This window comes from Thamnophis sirtalis, unplaced genomic scaffold (assembly GCF_051295495.1).
Source record: "Thamnophis sirtalis isolate CommonGarterSnake01/CBP01778 unplaced genomic scaffold, rThaSir2_p1.2 scaffold_1, whole genome shotgun sequence".
Taxonomy (NCBI): Eukaryota; Metazoa; Chordata; class Lepidosauria; order Squamata; family Natricidae; genus Thamnophis; species Thamnophis sirtalis.
The window spans coordinates 17829629-17856439 of NW_028261381.1; the positions used below are offsets into that span (position 1 = coordinate 17829629).

The 26811-nt window shown below is 41.5% G+C and overlaps 1 protein-coding gene across 1 annotated transcript in view; it reads right to left on the bottom strand.

The window, feature by feature from the left end:
* Positions 1 to 2561: 2561 nt before the first annotated feature.
* Positions 2562 to 26811, bottom strand: part of DNAJC10 (DnaJ heat shock protein family (Hsp40) member C10) — a 45712-nt gene continuing 21462 nt past the window's right edge. The window contains exons 13-24 of the mRNA XM_087708220.1: positions 24572 to 24685; positions 23544 to 23658; positions 21344 to 21471; positions 20177 to 20293; positions 18669 to 18770; positions 17956 to 18111; positions 13627 to 13760; positions 11879 to 11932; positions 10661 to 10808; positions 8750 to 8869; positions 6523 to 6636; positions 2562 to 5235 (exon numbers count right to left, since the gene is read on the bottom strand). Of these exons, the coding sequence (XP_087564346.1) occupies positions 5224 to 5235; positions 6523 to 6636; positions 8750 to 8869; positions 10661 to 10808; positions 11879 to 11932; positions 13627 to 13760; positions 17956 to 18111; positions 18669 to 18770; positions 20177 to 20293; positions 21344 to 21471; positions 23544 to 23658; positions 24572 to 24685 (1314 nt within the window). The 3' untranslated portion in view covers positions 2562 to 5223. The remainder of the gene's footprint in view (positions 5236 to 6522; positions 6637 to 8749; positions 8870 to 10660; positions 10809 to 11878; positions 11933 to 13626; positions 13761 to 17955; positions 18112 to 18668; positions 18771 to 20176; positions 20294 to 21343; positions 21472 to 23543; positions 23659 to 24571; positions 24686 to 26811) is intronic.

Here is a 26811-nt window from a genome sequence, read left to right on the forward strand (position 1 = left end):
TAGTTCTTTGATTTCTAGGAAAAGGATCAAACCTTCCTCGGGAAATTTTAAATTCATTATATCCAGGTAATGTTTCTATAGCATTAGGTTTAGGCCAAAGAGCCCATTTCTAATTCTGAGATCATTCCGTGGATATTCTAAAAAAAAAAAAACAACTCCTGATGTGTGATGGCTGAGGGACTGTAGGAAGTTATCACTCAGCCCTCTCCCAGAAAAATGAAATATCCTAGGAAATATTGAAAAGGCAGAATATTTCTCTGGATATGAAAAGAAAGAAACATGTTTTAAAAGACAGAATAGTTGCCTGTAGCTTCCTGCTCATCCCCACTGTTAATGGGCCATTAAGGCCAAGCTAGTCCCTTTTACATAATAAAGACTTCTCCACTGCAGCCCCAGGGGGGATGGGAGTAAAGGCATGATAATATTGGCCCTTTACTCAACTGACCACATGGCATCTGAGAACTTAACTAAACCTGGATTCAAAACACAGCCCAGAGAGTTGCCCCTGCATGGCCCTATGGGAGTCTGACAACCAATCAGAATACATTTCTTACACAGGAACAGGAAACAAAGAGGTGGGACTGAACAGGTTATAAAAAGCCTAGCAAGCCGCTCCCTCGACCCTTCTCTTCTTCTCCACCAACACTGAAGCATGTGATCACCTTTTCTGTTCAGGAGCTCAAGCCATGTGGTTCTGTCCACCATTAAAACCATCGTTCCAAGCAGCCTCCGTGGTTCCAGTATCTTTTTCCCCACTTGGAGCCAAACCCAGAAGGACATTTCTTTCATCAGGACTATTCCCAAAATGACTGATAAAAGAAGATATTTACTAGAAAGTAAGTATAGTTCTCTTCACTGTAATCCTCCCCCTATTTTATTTGTTTTCCTAAGTCATATTTCCAAACAATATTATGGGCTAAAATCACCCATCATCCCACCCACCCCTAAAATGAGATCTGATGGCATTTTGTAAAGACAATACTGGAAATGGCTACCGACTTGAAACATGCCGAATACACACACACACACACACACACACACACACACACACACACACAAAATAATAAGAGGAAGGTGGGAGAGGGAGTGTAAGGACATTGAAGGAGTATCTGTAATGGCATGTGCATACGTATGTCTGTGCGAGATAATCTGCAAGATGGCAGTTCAATTCATCAATGTCACATGCACTAGAGGCAATTTTGATCATGAGGTTTTGTCCTTCATTTTGCAGATTTTGATCTCCCCCCCCCCCTCCAACAGATGGCCAGGTAGGTATCTCTGATACCTGGATTCACCACTCTTCTTCAAAATGAAAGACCAGGCCTCCATTTTGGGCCCATTTGATTCACCAACCAGAAGAACAAATACCTAAGTTATTCTCCTTGTGTTTATTTCCCAGATAGGTTGCAAAATGAAAATATATCACTGCATGTAACAGCTACCATCATATTTAATGGTTGTACCACTTTATGATGGTATCATAAATAGATATTTGTTGTGGCCCAGCAGGAGCCGTTGGAGCTGCCACCAGACTCCGGCAGCGAGGGGCCCTATGAGTCGGCTTGGGAGGATGTGGAGGACCCTGGACAGGGTTCCGACTACGAGTAGGGCGCAGAGAGGCTGGCTGGCCACCTGGAGGCACCTGAGCCTTGGACCAGTGGGGAGGAGACAAGGGAGTGTGATCCTAACATCAGCAGTGAGTTGTTCCTGGATGCCTGGCACTGGAGAGCTAATAGGTGTAAGGAACAGTTGCGCAGTTACAGGAGGTAATTGCACTCAGCTGCTGGTAATTAGGCTCCTCTCCAGACTATAAAAGGACTGCTTGTGCACACGCCCTTTTTGCAGAAGTCAACACATTAACGAATGTTGGAGAAGAGTATTGTGAGCCTGGCAGGCTGGATTGCTGCCACGGTTTATCTGTGTTGGATTGCTGCCAAGGCTTATCTGTGCTGTTTTTCTGCCAAGGACCTGTCTGTTAATAAATTCCGTAAAGTATCTTTGACTCGGAGTGTGTTGGTGTGGGATGAGGGGGGTCAGAAGAGATATTTATGGTGAAACCACATTTGAAATGCTGTGCAGAATTTATAATACGAGTATTCAAAGTGTTTCATATAAGAACTGTGTACAGATCTGGTTTAAACCTTTTTTGCTGGAACTAATAGGTCTGTTTATTTCTGGACTGGTGAAATCCGAGGAAGGGAACAGGGTCCTTTAGCCCCTTAAGATGGCTGAAAGGACATGTTTGGTGATTAATGCCACTTTTAGGGAGGGTAAAATGCCACTGCCCTTGAAGGTGGTGGTGTGCCCTCTTGAAATCCAGCCACGTTGAGCAACTTCCCTGTAGGCTCCAACTTTCCCTTTTTAGGAGAGGGTAGTAGTATGGAATCAGAGTTTCAATGTCTGCTCCACAAATACTTGGGGCGAGGTCTTTGAGAAACTAAGGGCAGTGGATGGATGGATGGAGTTCAGACAAAGCTCATTTTCCATCACTGGATGCTTGGAATTTTGAAAAGAAGCAACACAGTTAAGAACGTATTCAGGAAATTTTTTTTTGACAAACATTAAATACCACAATCCTGAAATACAGTTTAATTTATCATAAACTGTGGTTTACAATACAATCATGGAGTGAGACATGAACTTTTGTCAGTCACAGTGTAGCTCTGTATCTGTTCTGTTTAAAAGGGATAAAAAGAATAGCGTTCTTTATTTGTAAATTTTACAACTGATTTTAAAACAGAATTGCCATTCGCACACCAAACATTTATAAAGGTCCTCTTTGTAATACATAGAAATACAGGCACCCACGAACAGGTATGGTTTATATTTTTTCTCCCGACAAGTTGTTTTAGCTTTTGTGCCTTCACATATATTTGACTCCCATTACTGTAGCCAATAATGGGCCCATCTCACAAATGAGTTCAGGCTACTTACATGAAGACTTCTTCAAATGCAAGCCCAATTAATCAAATGTTTATTCTGTGTTTCTTCAATTGCTTATTTTTCTTCCAGTCTAGTATCCAAAAGTATGACTACATACTTAAACATTCAAGAATACAGGAGTGTTTTCCTACAATGTAGAATCTTTGGCCTAGATTGTATCGTCAAGGAGCTCAAAGGTAGATAAGCCTAAGAGATCTTCCAAACCCTGTCATAAATCAACCTTCCTGATTGGCAAAACCCATTCTCAGGTATACAGAAAATAATTTGCAAATCAATTTCTAAGAGTAAAAGTAAATGGCAGACAGATTTTTCTCCCTCTTCCTGCAAGGCAGCATTTTAAAATATTTGTTTACATTACTGAATCCTGTACCCCAAATAGGCTATATGAGAAACCGATGAACAAAAACATTTATCAATAGATCTAGCCATTTTATCTATTATTTTCTATTACAGACCAAATCATATTCTTGTTTTGCTTTCTATTCACCAGCAATGTCTGTAACCTTAGCCTTGGAAGAAGCATATCTGGAAATGTTATAACAAGATTTGCGTTCCTAGCTCTGCTATCCTTGATTACATCTGGGTATGGATATTTCAGATTATGGAAGTACATATATCCTTCCTGACCCTTCCATATGCAGACAAATATTACACACACAAGAAGTCGGTAACAATTAGGATGTGGTCACCAATAATTGACCTCAACTTGAAGGCAGATAATCAAAAAGGCTATAAGTGTGAAAAGTAGTGTCCTTATCTTAAAACAATACTGCCAGTCATCTTGTGTCAATATTAAACACACTTCATTTTTAAGTAGAGAAAGGTTTTTCTCTCTCAAGTAACTAGCAAGAGAGTTGCAAGAAAAAGTGTGAGAACAAGTGATATATAGACTTTCAGAACCTGAAATAGATTTCATAATTTTATAGGTCTTGTTGGCATCAGACAAGTATTATACTGTATGGGTGTGCATCAAGGACACTGCTCTCAGTCCTTGAACAAGTCTAATGAGAATATCTCAACTAGGTTCCCAATATTACAAGCTTCACAATCAGTAAATGTTCAGAAGGCACTTGAAATATAGATTTATGTTTTATAATTCTGCTTCTTAAGACATAGGCTGGCAACAAAGCACACTGCATGCCTCAGATGCAGGTTTGACTATCCTGCTCTAAAAAAACCAGAATAATTCTGTTGTGGCACAAACTGAAAAAGGTGTTCTCTGAACTGGAAAAATTCCATCCAGATATATCTTTTTATAGGCTTGCTTTTTAAAAGGTGTATCTGATTTGATGTAAAAAAGCTTTAAGCTTAAGTTCTTCTATAGTTGCTTACCTGGAAGTAAATTTTGCTGAAATCAATAAATTTCCATGCCAATATTATCTCACTGTTGCTTCAAGAAGCCACGATGGGTGACCCCTCTGTTCATTAATGTTCTTAGATATATCATTACAATCTGCAGAAGGAAACTCTTTAGCCTGGGATGAAAAACCAAACTGCTTTAGCTTGCAACACTGCAACCTTGTGTATGTACTGCCAGCTGCTGAATCGAGTTCTCTGTATGACCCTAGAGACGACGTCATGGCTCTTTGAGCACTTACAGTGGAGTTCCACAAAATGTTCCACCAATCCAAGCATGGCTTTCTCTTAACTGCCATGCACTGGAATCTTCATGCAGTTGTTTGTGATGATCTGAGTGCTCTTCAACATAGTCTAGAGGTTGGGGTAACTCATATTCTACACAAAGAGGGATGAATGTTAAAGGGGATTGATCATTCCTAGATCTTTAGCTTACTCAGTGAATCCTTGACAAAGCGCACTAACAGTAAAACCTTTTTCCCCTCAGAGACAAAACCAAAGTTCAGTCTTTCTCCCTCAGAGATGAAGAGATTTGCTTAGTCTTTCTGTCTTGAAGAAAAGACTATTCACCTGCCATCTTATTGAGGATCTTTTTTCAACACAGGAAAAGATGATTCTCTAGAGTACGATTGGAAGGTGGAAAGAAAAAAGGGGAAAAAAAATCAACCCAATACCCATCATGTCCCATGTCCATAATCAAAGAAGAACAGCCTTCCTGAGATGCAGTTAGGGTACCAAACTGATTGCCGGAGTTGACGTCTCTGATACTAAATGTACACTTTGGATGATTCGGAACATGTTCCTTAATAGTCGTAGAAGATTCCCGTGCCCAGGAATTTCAGTGCATTTCCTTTTCTTCTTGAGGAACATGATCTGATCAGGCCACTGCTGCAGATTCACTATGATTTGAATTCACTTCTTAAGTTAGAGTTCATCCTGGTTTTCAGAAAAGGGAGGAAAAGAAAAGATGATTGAGAGACCGCCTGCTGCCAATTACCTCCCACAGACCCATTAGATCTCACAGGGTTGGCCTCCTCCGGGTGCCATCTACCAGCCAATGCCACCTGGCTATTACCCAGGGGAGGGCCTTCTCTGTGGCAGCTCCGGCCCTCTGGAATGAACTCCCCGCAGGGATTCGGACCCTCACCTCTCTCCAGGCCTTCCGAAAAGCCGTCAAAACCTGGCTTTGCCGGCAGGCCGGGGGGTGATGAGTTCCCTCCCCTCTCGACATGTATGATTGTGCGACTGTTGTCTACTTTTATTATTTGTATTTTGTCTTTTATGTTCCCCCTTTTTTCCCCCCTTGAATTGTTCGCCGCCCTGAATCCTCCCGGAGAAGGGCGGCATACAAATAATAAAATACGATACGATACGATATGATTAAGCGAGTAAAATTATTGCATTTGTAGTCTCAGAAACCCAGCTTCTTCTCTCCTACCTACTACAGGAATATCAACTATGCTACAACTTAAAGAGAGGAAAACTCTTTTCTTTATTAACTTTGTTGCAATGTATTAAATATTTCCTAGTTGTTCAATATCGGTCCCTTTCCTCTTTGGATTAAATCTTACGACTCTTTTTCCCGAACATACTGTTGTGTTATTTTTGCAATGAACTCCCAGGTTTGGCAAAGGACTCCCATATCAGATTTTTGTTTACTACCACCTGCTGGGCTTCAGTTCCATTCAAAGTCAGCCTTCTTAGCTCCACCAATCTACAAATATTTGAAATGATTCAGCCTCAACCATGAAATGTTGAAATTGGAAAAAGGAAAGGAAACATAAGAATGCCATCCTTTAGAAGCAAAGTGGTTTTTTGCTCACAGGATGCATTTTTCCAGGCTTGTATTAAATGGCATTTTTGTTTTTTGGCAATTAGTCAAACCTGGCACGCATACAGCAACCCAAATTCCAGTCACCAAGGCCAACATATCTGAAGAGCATGAAAAAGGGGTTCGTATTAGTAGTTGATCATCCAGTAAGGACACCCAAATTTCAGTGATCTGATCAAATATTCAGAAAAGCTATTCGACCTTCAGGAGCAACTACTACCATATCTGGGCTATAAATATCCAGGAAAATCTCTTTTGTTAACATCTAATCATCACACTGATTTTTTGCAGGCCAAATGTGGCAGCTCTATCAATTTCAAAGATACTGATGGTATAAGATAATAACATTAAGGTATGTTTCTGGAAAAAATATCTTATAAAGTATTGCCTACCTTTTTTCTGGAAGACTGTTTTTTCTTCTTTTTAAGGGTTTCCACTTTCTCCATCAGTAGTTGGGCTATGACTTTTGCTTCGTGACTTTCGATCTGCTCCCCCAAAATATTTTTCTTTAAAAACAGAGCAAAAAAAAAAAAAAAAGAATGATCAGTTCTGCTGATGCAAATAGAGAAACAAACGTATTTACAGGTGGTTTAATAGTAATGTTTAGTGTTGCTTATGAAGGAAATGTCTATGTAACCTTGATACTGTTGTCTTTGAAAGGACAAAGTGATACGTATAAATAAAGAATAGCTTAATATTTGGGCTGTTGGTCTGAGCTCCAAGCTTGGCAATTTTTGTCACCATTCGAGGAGACACCGTCAGTGTGCTTTGTGCTCATCTGTCAGAGCACTGGCTTTTTTATGTGATGCAAATTAGTGTGGATGTTGTTTCTTTGGCTACTTCTGAGCCATGGTAGTGGAACAAACAACATCCACACTAATTTGCATCACTCTGACAGACGAGCACAATTCTAAGCGCACTGACGATCTCCTTGAATGGTGACAAAACGTTTGCAACCAAATTTCCAAGCTCGAAGCTCAACCCAACTAACAAACCGAGCTACTTATATTCAAATACATTTCATAGCTTAATATCGTGTTTCCCTGAAAATACGACATGTCCTTATAATACAGCCATGCCACATTTTCCTGGTGGGCAAAAATATAACACCCCGCCCCCCCGCATATAAGCCTCCTGGACAACCCCCCACCTCCGGCCAGGCAGAGCGCCACTCATCAACCTAGCAGTATCCCGAAGGTGCCAAGCCGCGGGAATCTGGGTGGCAGGCAAAGGTGATCGCATTGCTTGGTGCCTTTGGGATACCGCTAGGTTGATGAGCAACGCAGTGCCCAGCTGAAGAGGAGGGTTGCCGGGCGGCTGCTCTCTTGTGAACGGGCTCCCAAAGAGCCAGGCACAGCCTCATGGGCGAATGGCTGTGTTGCGCTGTCGCAGCAGTGCAACACAACAGCCATGAAGCGACCATGCTCACGAGCAGTCACCCAGCAAACCCCCTTTGCAGCCGGGCATAGCGCCATTCACTGACCTAGGGGTATCGCCAAGCTGCATGAGTACCTGTTCTCCGCTGCCCGGCTCCTGCAGCTTGGCGCCTTCCAAATGCCAGTGACTGGCACTCTGCACGGCTGGAGGGGGGGTTGCGCAAGTGGCTGTTCCGCTCTCGCTCACCCGCCTCCCAGCCTCAGGATGCATGGCCCAGCTCTCATTACGGAGCCAGGGCACCTCCGCCGCCACGGCCATCCCAGCGTGGCTTTTTCCGCTACTTCCAACTTGAGCCTTTCAGCAGTGGGCGCTCTGGGCGCACGCTCTATGGTTGTACACTCTGCAGGCAGCTGGCCCACAACCATAGAGCATGCGCCCAGAGCAGCCACTGCTGAAAGACTCAGGTTGGAAGCCACAGAAAAAGCCAGGCTGGGATGGCGGCGGCAGTGGAGGTGCCCTGACTCCATAATGAGAGCTGGGCCGTGCATCCTGAGGCTGGGAGGCGGGTGAGCGAGAGCGGAACAGCAGCTCGCATAACCCCCCTCTCCAGCCATGCAGAGCACCATTCACTGGCATTTGGAAGGCACCAAGCCATGGGAGCTGGGCGGTGGCGAACAGGTGCAACTCAGCCATTCGCCCATGAGGCTGTGCCCAGCTATTTGGGAGCCCAGTTGCAAGAGAGCAGCCGGCCGGCAACCCCAAAACAATAAACCCCCCATAATAAAGCCCAAGCCATATTTTGTAGGTAAAAAGAAAATAAGACCCTGTCGTATTTTCGGGGAAACACGGTATTGAGAGATCAGGAGTAAAAATCCCCCCTCCCCAACCTCTTTTTGGCTTATAATACTTAAAAGGTGAGTTTATAATCAGTGAGTGGGGCTTTGTATGACCAGGTACATTTTATTGGATGCATTTCTAAAATAGCACAAGACTTTTTGGAACAGATATTAATCTAGACATATGCATTTTCTGAAAACACTTGTAAATGCCCATCCTATATCTATAACTTAGCAAACCATGGCTTATTAAGATAAAGAACCAGGCATCTAGTACCACATGTCTACACTGGAAAGTGGCTTTCCTGCAGGTTTTCATAAAAGAGTGACTATGGCAAGGTGGCACAGGTGTTAGCCCTCAAATATTCTAATCTGTTCCTTGCAACTGCTGATATAGATCGCTTACCTTTGTTCCTTGATAAGGATAAAATTTAACTGTGGGATAGGCTCTGATGCCAGCAGATTGACACGTATGAGCATAGGCTTGGCAGTCAACTTTGCCAGCTTTCACTTTTCCTTTAACAGTCTTTTAAAACGGGAAAAAAAGAAAAGGAGCTGCATGTTAAAGTCCATTAGGTTAACAATTAGTTTTACTACTAAACAGATACCTTGTTATTATCATTCATTCATTCATTCATTCATTCATTCATTCATTCATTCATTCATTCATTCATGCTTTTATAACAGTCCAGTCTCATAGCTTTATGCAGTTAATGCTTCTGTCATCCCAAATAACTGATTTCCTAACTAATCGGTTCTCAAGAGCTTCCAAATCAATGGATCTTGGTTCAGCCATTCTCAATGTTTTAGGCTGTTTCAAGGAAAGGAGAGAACTCCCATCCCACCCCAAAATGTAGCGCATTCCTCGCTTGAGGATTTGCCATAAGAGGATTTGTTTGTTTGGAATGATAAAGTAGTTCTAGCATTACTAATGCGGACATAAATCAACCAAGCAGATCCTGGGAAAGCGGCCTTTGAACTATCTATTATACAGTGAATTCCTGTGAGAAAGTCACACCCTTGTGCCTGAGCAACTGAAACTGATTTTCAAAGTTCAGGTTCAGACACTTTCTGCACCACGAACTCTCCCTGCTCATGGTCGTCATCTCATTTTTTTAATCCCACCTTTTTTATATACCACATAGATTTCTGGCTACACTTATTCACAGATTAGCTGATCTTGGCTTATCTGCACATAAATACAGTAATTCAAGGTGGCAAAAATACCTCATACTCCTGACTCCTATACTCCTCCCCAACAATCCCGTGACGTTAGTGGGACTGAGTGACTGGTCCAAAACCACAAAACTAGCTTTCAAGGAAGGCCTAGAAGTGACAATCTTCTAGGCCAGCACTTTAACCACCAAACCGAATAAGCCAATGAAGTTCCCATTATTTTTTTCCAGATGCTAATGGAGAATTTAGTTGCCATAAAAGAACTGTGCTTAGATAAGTACCGTGTTTTTTGGAGTGTAAGACGCACCTTTTCCCCTCAAAAAAGAGGGTGGAAATCTGGGTGCGTCTTATACACTGAATACAGCATTTTTTACTTCCCGAAACCCCGCTCCCTTTTCAAAAATGGCTGTGCATAACCTTCCAGAGTGCTCCCAGGTGCTGGGGAGGGCAAAAATGAGCAAAAAATGGCCCGGGTTTTGATCATTTTTGCCTCCCCCCCAAGCACTCTATAAGCCTTCTAAAGGCTATGCATACCCTTTTTTGACAAAAAATGGGCCCCTTTTCATGAAAAACGGGCCATTTTGGGGAGGTCTGCAGAGTGCAAACTTTTTAAAAAAAATTTGCCTCTTCAAAATCTCGGTCCATCTTATACTCCCCGGTGCATCTTATACTCTGAAAAATATATTATATTGTCAACCTTTTTTATTTCTGACATAGACTCCTTTTATTGTTTTGCTTCAACTATCATTGCAAGGTTTTGAGTTTTGAGAGACTATATTTGAAGTCATTGGTGCTAGATTGACACTACCTAAGTGTTCATTGTAATATTAGGAGCACCCACTGTGATGTTAGGAGCATCATGATGGTGCTCATCAGTGATGTTGCTCACTGTTGATGTCACCTAGTTAAGTAACGAAACATCCACACACAAATAACCAAGCATAGAGAACACTAAGGACTCCACATTTCCACTCTGAGCTACATATATTTTCTTCTGCTGGAGACTGTATTTGAATGAGAAAAAATAATCTATAGAGGTTAAAATGCTAAATATCCTGGTTGGGAGCTAATCCGGGGGTCTACATCAAGTAAATTCAATTGAACAAGTATTTTCTGATGCTGAAAAACCGTAAGAATTTACCTTTGCGAGTATCTCAAACTCTGGAGCAAAATTTTGGCAAGGGCCACACCAAGGTGCATAGAAGTCAATGACCCAATGGTCCTTTCCATTCAGAACTTTATCACTGAAGCTCTGAGATGTCAGGTCCAGAGACACTTGAGGCAGATAACTAAAGAAACAGAAGAGCCATAGGATTCCAGTGAAATCAACAATGAAGTTAGTACCTTCATGTGAAGGAGTTCAGAGAATAGCAATAGCAATAGCAGTTAGACTTATATACCGCTTCATAGGGCTTTCAGCCCTCTCTAAGCGGTTTACAGAGTCAGCATATCGCCCCCACAGTCTGGGTCCTCATTTCACCCACCTCGGAAGGATGGAAGGCTGAGTCAACCTTGAGCGATTGAGAGATTAGAACTGCTGAACTGCAGATAACAGTCAGCTGAAGTGGCCTGCAGTACTGCACCCTAACCACTGAGCCACCTCGGCACTTAAAGGGTTGCAGGAGCTGCGGTAGTTTCACTCCACGAGATTGTCTGGGCAGAACCAATAGCAATAGCAGTTAGACTTATATACCGCTTCATAGGGCTTTCAGCCCTCTCTAAGCGGTTTACAGAGTCAGCATATCGCTCCCACAGTCTGGGTCCTCATTTCAACCACCTCGGAAGGATGGAAGGCTGAGTCAACCTTGAGCCGGTGAGATTAGAACTGCTGAACTGCAGATAACAGTCAGCTGAAGTGGCCTGCAGTACTGCACCCTAACCACTGCGCCACCTCGGCTCTTCCTAGTCTCCGAGTGCAACAAACGACTCAATAGTCTTAAAAGCAGAGATTCATGAAAGTTGATTTAACTGCACGTTCATCATCATCGAAGGTGAAGAGCACCTACTGAAATACTGATCAGCCTGAGTTTCAGAAAAATGTAACATTTTACTTGATTTGAGTGAAGAATTTCCTTTGATTAATTAGGATCTTAATCAAATTTTGAAGATCTTCAACAATTTAAATGCTGAATCAATTCCAAAAGCTTACTCATCAAAAGAAGTCGGGTAGGCCAGTATTTCTGGTTTTAGAAATGCATTATACAGTTGCCTACAATATAGTATGAAAAGCATTGCTATAATCATTGCTATAAGCTCCCACATTTCTAAGAACTCTTCATCAGGCAAACTTATTTTTTTTTAAGCAAACAAAAAAAAAGTTTGATCGAGTTGTGAACAAAGTAGAGCTAAAGCAACTCACCCAAGTGCCCATCTCCGCAATGAATAGGCATCTCGATGCCAGCCATTGTAGCTACTGTTGAAAGATATATAAAAAACAAAGTTACCTTTCTAATAAAAGATTCAGTTTTGAGAAGCGCTGCATAAAAATATCCTTGGGTACTTGAGAGACCGCCTGCTGCCAATTACCTCCCAAAGACCCATTAGATCACACAGGGTTGGCCTCCTCCAGGTTCCGTCTACCAGCCAATGCCATCTGGCTACTACCCGGGGGGAGGGCCTTCTCTGTGGCAGCTCCGGCCCTTTGGAACGAGCTCCCCGCAGAGATCCGGACCCTCACCTCTCTCCAGGCCTTCCGAAAAGCTGTTAAAACCTGGCTGTGTCAGCAGGCCTGGGGTTGATGAGCTCCCTTCCTCTCTCGACCTGTGTGGCTGTTGGCTATTTTAAATGCTTGTATTGTACTTTTGTGTTCCCTTTCCCGCTTGAGTTGTTCGCCGCCCTGAGTCCCGCTGGGAATAGGGCGGCATATAAATAAAACAAATCTCAATCTCAATCTCTTTACCTTGAATCTGACTAATTGTGTGCCCTCATCTGGCGTTTCATACAGCAGTCATCCCATATAGGTGCTATTAGGATCTTTTTCACCCCCATGTATCTAAACATCTTTTAAAGTCCCTACACTAGATTCTGTCACCACATCTCAAGGGCAGGAATTCCACAAATGAGTAGCTAAATACAACTGAATAATAAAAACAGTGCAGAAAAAGATTTATTACAAAGAATAACAAAGCACTACACTACATCACTGTGCTCATTTAGTTTAGTTAATGATGAGATCCACACTATGAATAGTGACCTTTGAATATAAGTTCATATTCTACACTTGCTTTTTGATAAATATTTTAAAAGAGTGATCGAAGTACTACAGAGTCTATTATACAAATATTGAGCATCAGGACCTCAGAAACAAAAAAAAAGATATTATGGAATACGTAAGGTACAAATATAGCGCCTATATTCAATTCCTTAAAGGAGTTCTACACTTCCCCTGTGATTGTGTTCTGCAGCTGCTATGCAATCCTGGAAAAAGATGCAATGATATAAGGAGTTGCAAGCAGCAGCTATATCTACATTTCCAGCCATGCCAAATTACTAATATGCTTTCAGTTATGAAATAGTACACAATTGTAATGAATAGGGTTTAATCCAAATCACTGAATTTTATATTAGACCATCATTATTTTCCCCATCTGGACAAATAAATACCGTATTTTTTGGAGTATAAGATGCACCTTTTTCCCTCAAAAAGAGGCTGAAAATCTGGGTGCGTCTTATACGCTGAATACAGCATTTTTTGCCTCCTGAAACCCCACCCCCTTCACCAAAATGGCCGTGCATAGCCTTTAGCAGTCTTGCAGAGTGCTCCAGGGGGCTGGGGAGGGCAAAAATGAGTGAAAAACAGGTCGTTTTTTGCTCAATTTTGTCCCCCTACCCCCAGGAGCACTCTACGAACCTCCTAAATGCTATGTCCTTTTTTTGAAAAAAAATCGGGCCCATTTTTGGGAGGTCTGCTGAGTGCAAGAACTTTTTTTTAATTTGCCTCTTCAAAATGTTGGTGCGTCTTACACTCCGGTGCATCTTGTACTCTGAAAAATATGGTACTTGCTCTGATATTCAATGCCGCACATACAATAAAATGCATACAAGCATTTTTAACTAAAGCATTTTTGCATGAATTTAGAATGGAATAAGAACAGTTGCATTACTCACTAGTGCTGATAAGAGGAAGCTGATTTTTGCGGGAACAGCCTTATTTCAGGATAGCCTTGAATATTTTCTTGATGACACAGAGAAAAATATTTTTGGCAGTCCACACTACCGACTACAATCAGTCCATTCAGCAACTAAAACAAAGGATTGGATTATTCTAGTTGAGTTGTAGAAATTGCTCCAATAAACCATCCAAACATAACTGCAATAAAAAAATATGGTTTTTTTTTTAAAGAAAACCTACCCAATTACCTTATTCAATAGCTTGTCCTCTGAAGAGTTTGCTAAGAGTTTCTCCCCAGGCATGTACCCAGAGCTTGAGTTAGCAAGAAAATATAGGTAAAGGTTCCCCCGCACAAGTGTGAGAGTCGTTCGGGGGACGTGCTCATCTCCGTTTTTAAGCCGAAGAGTCAGCACTGACTGAACACCTCTCCGTGGTCATGCGGCTGGCATGACTAAATGCCAAAGGTGTACGCTGTTACCTTCCCAACAAATCGGTCACTATTTTTCTACTTGCATTTTTACATGCTTTCAAAGTGCTAGGTTGGCAGAAGCTGGGACAAGTAACAGGAGCTCACTCTGTTACGTGGCGCTAGGGATTCAAACCAACAAACTGCCAACCTTCTGATCGACAAGCCCGGGGTCTTAGTCATTGAGCCACCCATTTCTATACTTTCAGTATAGAAAGTATACTGGCACGAAATCTGGTAGTCTCCTTTGTCGCTCATTGTCGTCCCTCTATAGATAGGTTTTTTTCAACTCACTCAATTTCCCTCCACTGTAACAGGAAACAAAATCTTACTTATTTTATACAGCTTGAGTGTCGGAATAAGTGGAAAGATACCTCTTTAACACCAGTACAACTAAGGACAACTTAAGACTATCTCACTCATAGGCAGGATAAGGGATGAAAGCAAACTCCTGAGAACACAGCAAAAAAAAAAAGTAGCTGTCATGCATATTAGTGCGCCAATTACATACATGTTAGAAAAGGACCCCCGACAATCTTTATTTTTGCATGAATTTTGGTTAAGACACCACACTGGGTGTAAAAGGAAAGAATGCACACCTCTCTGCTTTTTCCAAAATGAAAAGCTCCTGAATGACATGAGCCTATATCCTAGGTGGTGAATTGGAGTTTTTACATGTGTATAATGGTTATGGGAGGATCAATAGCTAAGATGCTGAGCTTGTTGATCAGAAAGGTCGGCAGTTCGGCGGTTTGATTCCTTAGCGCAGTGGTTCCCAAACTTGGCTACTTTAAGACTTGTGGACTTCAACTCCCAGAATTCTCCAGCCAGCTCTGCTGGGAATTCTGGGAGTTGAAGTCCACAAGTCTTAAAGTTGCCAAGTTTGGGAACCACTGCCTTAACGCCACGTAACAGAGTGAGCTCCCATTACTTGTCCCAGCTTCTGCCAACCTAGCAGTTCGAAAGCATGTAAAAAATGCAAGTAGAAAAATAGGAACCACCTTTGGTGGGAAGGTAACAGTGTTCTGTGCACATTTGGCGTTTAGTCATGCCAGCCACATGACCATGGAGACGTCTTTGGACAGTGCTGGCTCTTCAGCTTTGAAACGGAGATAAGCACCACCCCGTAGAGTCAGGAACGACTAGCATATATGTGCGAGGGGAACCTTAATGGTTTTGGGGATAATAGTAAACCAAACCTTTAGGATCTCGTTTTGAAAACGAACTGAAGATAAAATGGTAGCAATTGGATGAACTATAGCTGATGTCCACCTAGCTAAGTTTCTCCAGTGAGTTTCTGATCCCAAATTTGCTTGTAAAAAAGTTAAGGGGGGAAAAGCGATTTGGAGAGGTTTCTTTGTAGCATCTTCCTGTTCCTAAAGACAATATTTTGCAATTGCTGTCAACCAGCCAAGAGGTTATCATTTCCCCTGTGTTTGCATAAGTTAATGCTCTTTTTCTGGGTTTCATTTCTCGGACATTCCATGCCATGAATAGCAATGCATTATTCAAAATAACTGAGTAATTTAAACAGACCAGAGCCATAAATCAAGATATGGAATTTCAACAACTTCAAAAGAAAAGCATAACTCTATTCAATGTCTATTTTCACTGCACTTAAAAATCTGTTGCACTATTCCAATGAATTCAAACTATGGAATTAATTGCTGTGGAATATCAGTGTCCGCTACAAAGAAAATGCAACTGATAGGAACAAGCAGGTAACCCGGCCCCTGTTTATGTTCAAGTCTATTATCGATTACATACCCTTTTCTGCCTGTTTTTTTAGTAAGGGAAGAAAATACTGAATGAACATCATCAGTAGTTGTCATGGCAAGCTTAAATTCAGATGAAGAAACCAACATTGAGTGGCCAGTTCCAGAATTGCTGGACTAACGGTGAATCTGAAGATTAGGACCCCAGGTTACCGTGATTTACCCCTCCAATACAAGGGCTCGGCGTGTGGAGAGCAGAGTAGAGAAAGGAACATTACCCTTCCAAATGTGCAACACTGGGGTTGTTTTATTTAAGAGCAGCATGCTCAGGTCTCTCTGTTGGCAACATTTTATTTACTCTGACTGTGTGGGACTTGACTCCCAATTTGAATAGAATGGCTTGCCTTCAGAAGTTGTGGCTGCTCCATCACTGGAGGCTTTTAAGAAGAGACAGGACAGACACTTGTCTGAAATGGTATAGGGCAGGGGTTGGCAAACCTATGGCTCTGGAGCCGCATGTGGCTCTTTCATCCCTCTGCTGCAGCTCCCTGTCCCTCCCAGCAATTGATAGGGCTTTCAGTTAGGGCAGGTAGAGGAAAAACAATGCCGCGCTAGGAGGAGACTCTATGGTGGGGGAACCAGACTTCCAGTCGGCGCCAAAATTGAATGGGGAGCTTCTGGTTAGGACTTTTGTGGCTCTTTTGAGTGTTTAAGGTTGACGATCTCTGGTCTAGGGTATTCTGCTTCAGTAGAGGGTTGGGCTAGAAGACTTCTAAGGTCCCTTCCACCTCTGTTATACTGTCTTTGAGCTTGGACCCAGAACCGGCTGATGAACCTTTTACAACTCTTGGACTTCATCATTTGATCACTCTTGTACCCGCTCTTTTGGACTGGAATTTTAAGGCAAGTTTTGGGGGACCTGTTTCCTCTGCTCTGAGCATGTGTCCAGCTGCCCTTGCATTTCCTTTTCTTCTTGTTTATTTATTTCCCAGATATATCAGTACAGTTTGCAACCGCCTCTCTAGGGGTTTGGGTATGCTTGCCCTGGAAAAGGACAGGAGTGTTCTGACCTAGGCTTCCCCCAAAAGCACGAGGCAGAGTCCTGGTCCCGACAAAACCCCTTTTATTAAACAAATGTGAATTCCTCTCATTCACATACAGCAAGGCCTGGCAAACAGTCTTTTCAAAGGAATATTTATGACTACAGACTTTATCTATCTTGGAAAGCTGCCATGTAAGTATTTTTCAAATGAGGTGCTGTGCAAGGAAAGACTGGGCACAGAGTGTCTGAGATTCACGGACAGATCTTCAGACTCCTGAAATGAACCTAACAACCGAATGAATGAATGGTTTCCTGCAAAAGCCCACTCCCCTTTCACTCCTCTTTTATTTCCTATGGGAGGAGCCAATCACCTTCCACCTGTGACTTTACTCCCAAGTCTACCCTGATTCCTGAGTTGTTCTTTTCTTATGGCAGCTCTGCGCATGCGCACAACGGGAACAGGCTTTAACTGTTCCTCTGCCTCACTGCTGTCTAGCTCCGTAGGCATCTGATCACTGCCAGATGGCCTCAGCCCCATCTCTGCCTCCAATGCAGAGACCTCGTCCAAGCCTTCCCCAGCCTTCAGGACTGGCCCATGCTGCTCCCCTACCTCCTCACTGTCCGATTCTGCTGCCAGCTCTGCTGTCGGGTCACAACAAGGAGTTTGTTTATCACAGACAATAATATGTAAACAATTATGATAGACAAAGTATATTAATTGGTTCCACCACAAATGCGCGCACAACAAAAGCGCGCTTGACTAAACCGCGGTGTGTAAAGCACGGTGACAAAACCGCGTGACGAATGAGCAACTAATTAGCCCTAAAGCGCGCTGACAAAAGCGTGCCGACAGAAGCGCGCTGTAATGTAACCCTCAACCTAACCCTAACTGTAAATCTTACCTTAAATGAAATCGCGCTTCTGTCGGCGCGCTGTTGTCGGCGTGCTTTTGAAATCGCGGTTTTAGCGCCGCGGTGTTGTTGGCACGCTTATGACGTTCGCGCTTTTGATGGGTCACGTATTAATTGATATGGAACACTGAAGGAGTTTCCATGGATGGTATTTTGGGAAAAAAAGACAACTAAAAATAAGCAAGATTTACCCTTGCCATCTTCTTCCATTCTGGCATTAAAGCTTGGCAGGGACCACACCAGGGAGCATAAAAATCAACCACCCAGATTTCGTTATTCTTCCTTTTCTTCACTAGCTCAGCGAAGGTATCTGGTGTTAGAGAAATCACTGATGGGTTCATTAGATCCTGAAACACAGAATGGAAAAGATTTAATGAAATTCCTTTTCAAATGTATCAACCTTCACCAACCATACCAAACAGTGCGGGGAAACACTTCCTCTGGGGGGGGGGGGGATAGGTAGCGCTTCTCATGACTATATCAAGGTTTAAAATTGGAAAAATTGGTGTTATACAGTTTACATTTCCTTCCTTGCAATTGCTTATTACCTTACGATTAGTTAGGTAATTAGTTAGTTATTTTGCTTTGATTGTTTTAAATTAAGTTATTCACTAAATATAATAATAATTAATGCTTTTAATGTACCGCGGCAACATTTTTTTAAAAAATATAAAAGTTTCATTAAATGAATTTATGATCAAAATAAATTGCCATTTTTTTCATACATATCTCACAGGCCAAAGAGTCTAATACATCCTTTAATTATTTCTGGCTTGTATACTTCAGGTTTTGTAAGATGCTAACTGGACCATAGATGTCCTAATTATATTTGTTTTCCTTTAAAGCTGTTGAGACTCCTATGGGATTGCAATGTGGTAGAAAATGTTAACAAATAAATAATTACCTCAATAAACTCTAAGATCTGTTCAGCTGAGTGATGTCCTCCATATTCATGTGTGTGAGACTGATTGAATACCACAGTGGTTGGATACGCTCTAATGTTGTGCTGTAAGAGAACATGAAGTAAAAGCTCTTGAGAAATGGCAGGAGCTAAGTCTCCTTTCATTCAGTTCTCTGGCAGGCACTTTCTTCTGAAAACTAAACCGAAGCACCCATATTCTGTATCACTGCAATCATTTATTTAAAAACCACAGAAGTGAACAAAACACAGGTGTCAGATGGGATCGTGACCCGACAAAAGCGCGCCCGACAACAGCGCGCCGACAAAACCGTGACGTCGATAGCGCGCCCACAAAGGTGCGCCGACAAAAGACCGCTGAAAGAAGTGCCATTACGGTTAAGGTAAGGGTCGGTGAACTGGTTAAGTTAAGGGTTAAGGTAAGAGTTAGGGTTAGGCTTAGGTTCAGGGTTAGATTTAGGGTTAGGTTCAGGGTTAAGTTTAGGGTTAGGTTCAGGGTTAGGGTAAGGGTTTGGTTTAGGGTTAGGGTTAGGTTCAGGGTTAGGTTTAGGGTTATCTTTAGGGTTAGGTTTAGAGCGTGCTTCTGTCGGCGCGCTGTTGTCGGCACGCTTCTATGTTCATTCTTCCGCGCGATTTCGAACTCACGCTTTTGTCGGCACGCTTTTGTCGGTGAACCAGATGGGATTGATATTAGTGAGGTTAAAAAAGTTTTATATTGCAATTGTCTATATTTAAGTCCCAACAAACATGGAGAAGACTACCCTGCTTCCCTGAAAATAAGACCTCCTCAGATAATAAGCCCAATTGGGCTTTTGAGCACATGCGCTAAAATAAGCCCCCCCCCGAAAATAAGCTCCCCCTGAAAATATTGCAATACAGCAGCAGCCATGAGATGACCCCGCTTGCTGCCTCCTGCACCTCAAAAATAATAAGACCTTCCCGAAAATAAGGCCAAGTGCTTATTTTGGGGGTCAAAAGAAAATAAGACCCTGTCTTATTTTCAGGAAAACATGGAACAGGTTCAAAGTTACGCATTGTAATTCAAAGAACATGATTTCAACTACTGAGAAGTTCTTTGAACATTTTTCTAAGGAGGAGAATTTAACTTAAGGAAATAAACATATTTCCTGATTATTAAGACCCAAACTCCAGCTTTTAACAATAAATAGCCAATAGATTTGCCCAGAGATATCTGTTATCTGGATATTCATCTCTATTATAAAGTTATAATTCTTTAAAATCAGGTAAACTGTTCTGCCTACATTCTATGCAATTTATTCTTAATTTTCAAGGTTTAAGGTTCATAAAGCTTAAAAGTTGTAAGATCCTCAAAGAATGAGTGTGTCTGTGCATGTGCACCCAAGCAGATATGTGTGTAGAAGACAGTCTTTCATATAAATAGAAACTTAAAAAAAGATGTAATGTCCCGATTCTCCCATCGTAATTATGTTCATGCGTGTAAGTGTATGCAAGTAATGTCACTTGCAACTTACCAAATTGCAAATTCCTTCATGAACCGTACAATCCAATGTCCCAAACTTTAGTTGTCCATACAAATGCTTTGATGCTTTCCTCAGTTCTGGCAATAAAGCTCGGCATGGAGGACACCACTAATATCAAAGAGAGAATGAAGAGAGAAAAAAAAATCTCCCCAGTCACTAGAGCACAACAATTTTTTGGTTCTTTTTTGACCAATTGTTGTTGGTAATTACTTCTGCTTACACAATCTTTCCTTAGAGTTTAACTGGGAGGAATGCACAAATCTCTTTGTGATTGTGACCATGTGATGGACTGATGGGTGCAAGGGCTGTGTTTGGGCTTTTGATGTACTGAGGGAAAACTTAGAACTCTCAAATTCAGGTTTTCCCAGACGTGCCAGTATAACTACTGTAATAAAAGGGAACTTTGAGAAGATGCCTGTCTCGGAGTTTTTATTTTTATTTCTCATATATACATTCACAATTATATGATCTCATAACTGTTATTAATAATATGTATTTGTAACAATTTTTCTCCCCTACAGTTGACAATATACTTGAAATTGCTTTCTTATCATCCCATAAATCCATCTTATCTTACAACAATCCTACTTCTTCTTCCTTCCTTCCCTCCTTCCTTCCCTCCTTTCTTCTCTCCTTCCTTCCCCTTCCCTCCCTCCTTTCTTCTCTCCTTCCCTCCTTCCTTCCCTCCTTTCTTCTCTCCTTTCTTTCCTCCTTCCTTCCCCCTTCCTTCTCTCCTTCCTTCCCTCCTTCCTTCTCTCCTTCCTTCCCCCCTTTCTTCTCTTTCTTCTCTCCTTCCTTCCTTCCTCCTCTCCTTTCCCTTCTCTCCTTCCCCTTCCTCCCCTCTACCCTTCCCCTCTTCTTCCCTTTCCTCTCCTCTCTGTCTCGGAGTTTTTAATTGGAGTTGGGTTCTTCTGGAACGCTGGCATCAAGTCAGTTGTGACTCCTCGCGAATACCTAGATATATATTCTTGCAGTTTTTATGAGAAGATTTTCAGAAGTGGCCTGCCATTGCATTTTTCTTACGGCTGAGAGAGAATACCTTGCCCAAGATTGCCCAGCTGGCTTTATATTAAAAGTGGGACTAGAACTCACAGTGTCCTTGATTCGACCTTGGTTACTCAACTACCACACAAAACTGGCTCTTGATGAAATACTTACAGGTGCAAAAAAATCAACAAGCCATGGTTCTTTCTCCTTGCCAGGAAAATTTTGAGGTCCAAGTGTAATGACGTGGGAATTCACGCTCTCCTTGGCAAAGGCCACTAAATCATACAGAACATTTTTCCCTTTAAAAGGAAACAAAAACAGAGATGTGGTGTAGACAGCCACCTACTGTTTGTTCAGCAAACGACAGGGAAAAGACAGATGAAGATGAGAAAGACAGCTTGAAGCAAAAGAAAAAGAACACGTGTTCTGAGGAAAGTTAATCAAGTTTGCAAGATTTTCCCAAAATGAAGTTTAAGATTTTTTTAAAAAAAGTCATAATAAATATAGCACTCCTAATGAAAGAAAGCACATGAATGCTACAAGTCAATCTGTCTAACAGAAGTATGTTTTAGAGGGCAACTCTCATCATCAATAAAAAAACAGTATCTCCAACAGAGAGCTAGTTAAGGAAAGCTACAATGAATGAATGATGCAGTATTGTGAGAAAGCTTCTTTCAATCACCCTGATCTTAATTCCAATATTATTATGGAATAATCATCCCTGAATTCTACAGCATCCTATTTTTTTTTTTTTACTTAAAATATCAAAAATAAAATGAATTCCCTTTCTGGTGAACTGAGAGCAAAATTTGGGCTCACAAAACTCCAGTACAGGGACAAACTAGGCACTGTGTTAAATTGATCAGAACCAAAACAATTTATGATGAATCTAAGGAACACCTATTAAATGGTATCCCACCTTCCACCAAATGAAAAACAGTCCTAGAAAGCTATAATCTTGAGCAGGGGCCATTTTCTCATTCAAAGGGCCACACGTACCTCAAATTACTGTTTCCATGAAAATAAGCAGGGACGTGCAGTCAGGGGAGGCAGAGCCTCACCACTGTCATCATGAAAAGAAAAAAAAAATGTAAAAGGAAAAAGGCTGGGCTAGTTGCTGCCAGAGTCACAGTGGATGACTCTGCTTAGTGCTTAACTGTTTAAAAAAGCCTCTAAAAAAGTGCCCGCTACAGGAGGTGGCAGAAGAACCACGTGTCTCATCTAGCCTGACTTTATGATCACTCGAGCAGAGCTAAGCAAGGGTTAAAAGCCAAAAAATTCCTGACACAGATGAGGCACGTTGTGCTTAAATCGGAACTGAGCATGCCTGGCTATGGAATTCTGGGACTTGAAGTCCACAAGTCTAAAAAAATTTGAAACACCTGTGTCAGTGCCTCACCAGCCATAAACCTCACTGCACATCACTGAAAATAAGACAGGCTGTTTATATTCTTTTGACCCCCCACAATAAGGGCTTGGCTTTATTTTCGCGGAGATCTTATTATTTTTGAGGTGCAGGAGGCAGTGAGCGTGGTCACCTCATGGCTGCTGTGTTGCAATATTTTCGGTGAGGGCTTATTTTGGGGGGAGGGTTTATTTTAGCACATGCACTCAAAAGCCCCAATTGGCTTATTATACGGGGAGGTCTTATTTTCAGGGAAACAGGGTATTTTCCAAGCTATATTAAAGCAAGCATTTTAGAGGATGACAGCAAAGGAGGAAGGAGACAATTCAGAATGGAGAAATCACCAATACAGAAACAGCTGAAAACTCTCCTAGACATTTCTTTGCTTAACAATAGCAATATAGATGAATGTTTTAAATATGACATTTGGTTCAGGCAGATTTTTACTTTTCCATGGTGGTTAGAGTGGGCAAACCTTTTGTTTTGGAAGGCATTTTTCTTTTCTATATATCACATTTTAATATCAGAACAGAAAGACCAAAATTGTTGGCCCCTTTTCCAAGTATATGTATGTGTGGGGCTGCGTCATTCGCTAGTAACGAATAAATCTGAGGTTTGGGGCTGTGGCTAAGGGGTGCAACCTTTGTGACTCCAGAATTCTGAAAATGAAAAAAAAAAATTATGTCCTCAGCTACTTCTTGGAGGATTTCACTAGGTGTTGCAAAAGGGGAGCTGGAGGGGAGGAGGCAAGCAGACAGCCCAATCTTTCCTTAAAGAAAGGGCATCAAGTACCACAACATAATAAATCAGAAATAAGCTTTCTACTCATTTTGTAGTTCGATTCCAATTTATTACAATGTCAATGGCAAGAAACTGCGAAGCTGCAGTTAAATATATCTGTAAAAAAAATTAAGCTGCCTATCCCAGTTGTAAGTGTTGTAAATCTTCTATATAAAAATTATTTACCATGGTGGATTTCATAGTTATCCATTCCCCGTCCTTTAAAAACCACTACACATGGGTCATAAACATACAGACTGTTACAAATATTAGCAGCAGTAAGGCAGTCAAATTTCCCAACCTGTGAAAGAAACAGCTATAAGTTATACGTTTAAGGCAAACTTTCCACAAAATAAACATTCTAATTTCACTCCCATTTTTAAACCTTGTTTCCTTTCCTTCTTTGTCCGTTTTTTTCTCAAGATCTTTTTTGAGTAAGAAATAATCTATCATCCATCTATCTATCTATCTATCTATCATCTATCTATCTATCTATCTATCTATCTATCTATCTTTCTTTCTTTCTTTCTTTCTTTCTTTCTTTTCTTTCTTTCTTTTTGCTAATGAGACCACTGGTCAGTTTTGACATATTTTAGCCAACGGACCTTAAAGGCAACCAAAACCTAGTTTTATCCTAAGCATGCCCACGCTGGTTTAATGTGCAAATCTCAAATCTTGAGACTACCTTGCAACCTCATTATATTTTCTATTATAGGAGAAAAGAAACACCCACAGCCTTCCAATATTATTGGCGTGTGCTTCCAAATCTATCCCAACTTGAAAGGAGAAGGACTATTATTTTAGATGCTGACTCAGCACATGCTCTAAATCAGAGATGTCAAACTCGCAGCCTGTGGGCTGAATGCATCATGTGCTGGCCACGCCCACCGTTTAGCGAAGGGGGAAAACACGTGATACATCACCTAACGACAACATGACGCAGCAAGTTTGAGACCCCTGCTCTAAATCTTCAATGAAGGAGCAAGTAACTGCTGATGTCAGTATGGGAAAAAAATGTTTAACTCAAGTCTTCCCAACTGAAGGATAGATCTTTAAGAAAAGGCCATGGGGGACCAGATGAAGGTGGGAAGCAAAAGACTAAAAGAAAGTAGCAGGAAGCTTCAAAATGATCAGAATTAGAAAAAAGAAAAAAGGCACCACATAAAACAACGTTGTCTCTTTAAATAAAAGATTATTGAGCTTCACACACTTACTTGAATATTTTCATTTTTAAGGAGAACACTTAGCTTCTTAAGGTCATGGGTATCTGACTTGCTGTTGTTGCCAAACTGAAAGAATATTAACCATCGATGGTGGGCCACATGATCCTTGCAAAAGGGAAGGAAAAACAACTCAGAGTTTTGGAAGGAAAAATATATTAAACAGAGAATAGAAAAAGAGATCAAATAGATTAGCTGATTTTTCCCAAGTATATAACACATCAGGTTATCTGTAGTTCCCCATATTCTCTATTGTATGCTTGCTTTCTCCCATTGAACATACATATAAATATGTATTTCTTCTTAACTCATGACGCAATTCTAGGGAAGTTTCTTTGTACATGTACAGGTGAAACTCGAAAAATTAGAATATCGTGCAAAAGTTCATTTATTTCAGTAATGCAACTTAAAAGGTGAAACTAATATATGAGATAGACTCATTACATGCAAAGCAAGATAGTTCAAGCTGTGATCTGTCATAATCGTGATGATTATGGCTTACAGCTCATGAAAACTCCAAATCCACCATCTCAGAAAATTAGAATATTACATGCAATCAATAAAAGAAGGATTGTACATAGAACAATATCGGACCTCTAAAAAGTATAAGCATGCATATGTACTCAGTACTTGGTTTGGGCCCCTTTTGCAGCAATTACTCAATGCGGCATGGCATGGAAGCTACCAGCCTACGGCACTGCTGAGATGTTATGGAAGACCAGGATGCTTCAATAGTGGCCTTCAGCTCTTCTGCATTGTTCGGTCTCATGTCTCTCATCTTTCTCTTGGCAATGGCCCATAGATTCTCTATGGGGTTCAGGTCAGGTGAGTTTGCTGGCCAATCAAGCACAGTAATCCCACGGTCATGGAACCAGGTTTTGGTGCTTTTGGCAGTGTGGGCAGGTGCCAGGTCCTGCTGGAAAATGAAGTCAGCATCCCCATAAAGCTCGTCTGCGGAAGGAAGCATGAAGTGCTCCAAAATCTCCTGGTAGACAGCTGCATTGACCCTGGACTTAATGAAACACAGTGGACCAACACCAGCAGATGACATGGCTCCCCAAATCAACACAGACTGTGGAAACTTCACACTGGACTTCAAGCATCTTGCAGTGTCTGCCTCTTCATTCTTTCTCCATACTCTGGGTCCTCAGTTTCCAAATGAGATGCAAAAGTTGCTCTCATCAGAAAAGAGGACTTTGGACCACTGAGCAACAGACCAGGTCTGTTTTTCTTTAGATTAGGTAAGATGCTTCTGACGTTGTTTGTTGTTCAGGAGTGGCTTGACAAGAGGAATATGACATTTGAAGCCCATGTCCAGGATCTGTCTGTGTGTGGTGGCTCTTGATGCACTGACTCCAGCCTCAGTTCACTCCTTGTGAAAGTCCCCAACACTTTTGAATGGCCGTTTCCTGACAATCCTCTCCAGGCTGTGGTGATCCCTGCTGCTTGTGCACCTTTTTCTTCCACACTTTTCCCTTCCACATAACTTTCTATTAATGTGCTTTGATACAGCACTTTGGGAACATCCAACTTCTTTTGCAATTACCTTTTGAGGCTTTCCCTCCTTATGGAGGGTGTCAATGATGGTTTTCTGCACAACTGTCAGGTCAGCAGTCTTTCCCATGATTGTGATTCCTACTGAACCAGACTGAGAGACCATTTAAAGGCTCTGGAACCCTTTGCAGGTGTTATGGCTTAATTAGCTGATTAGAGTGGGACACATACTGCACCTTTTCACAATAGTCTAATTTTCTGAGATTGTGGATTTGGGGTTTTCCTGAGCTGTAAGCCATAATCATCACAATTATGACAAATCACAGCTTGAACTATCTTGCTTTGCATGTAATGAGTCTATCTCATATATTAGTTTCACCTTTTAAGTTGCATTACTGAAATAAATGAACTTTTGCATGATATTCTAATTTTTTGAGTTTCACCTGTATATTTCTGTGGAGCCAAACATATGCATGGGCGAATGTTCTTATTTATGAATATGTTGTATCAAACATATGCCACAGCAAATTAAATAAATATCGCAATATGTTCACACTATTTGACTTTTCATTCAAAATGGCAGAGTTTGAGCTTCCCAACCAAAACAGATTTTATTTTCTCCCCTGCTTCTTATTTATTTATTTATTAGACTTATATACTGCTTCATAGGGCTTTCAGCCCTCTCTAAGTGGTTTACAATTTTTTTTAGCAAATTGAGTCAGCAACTTGCCCTCACAGTC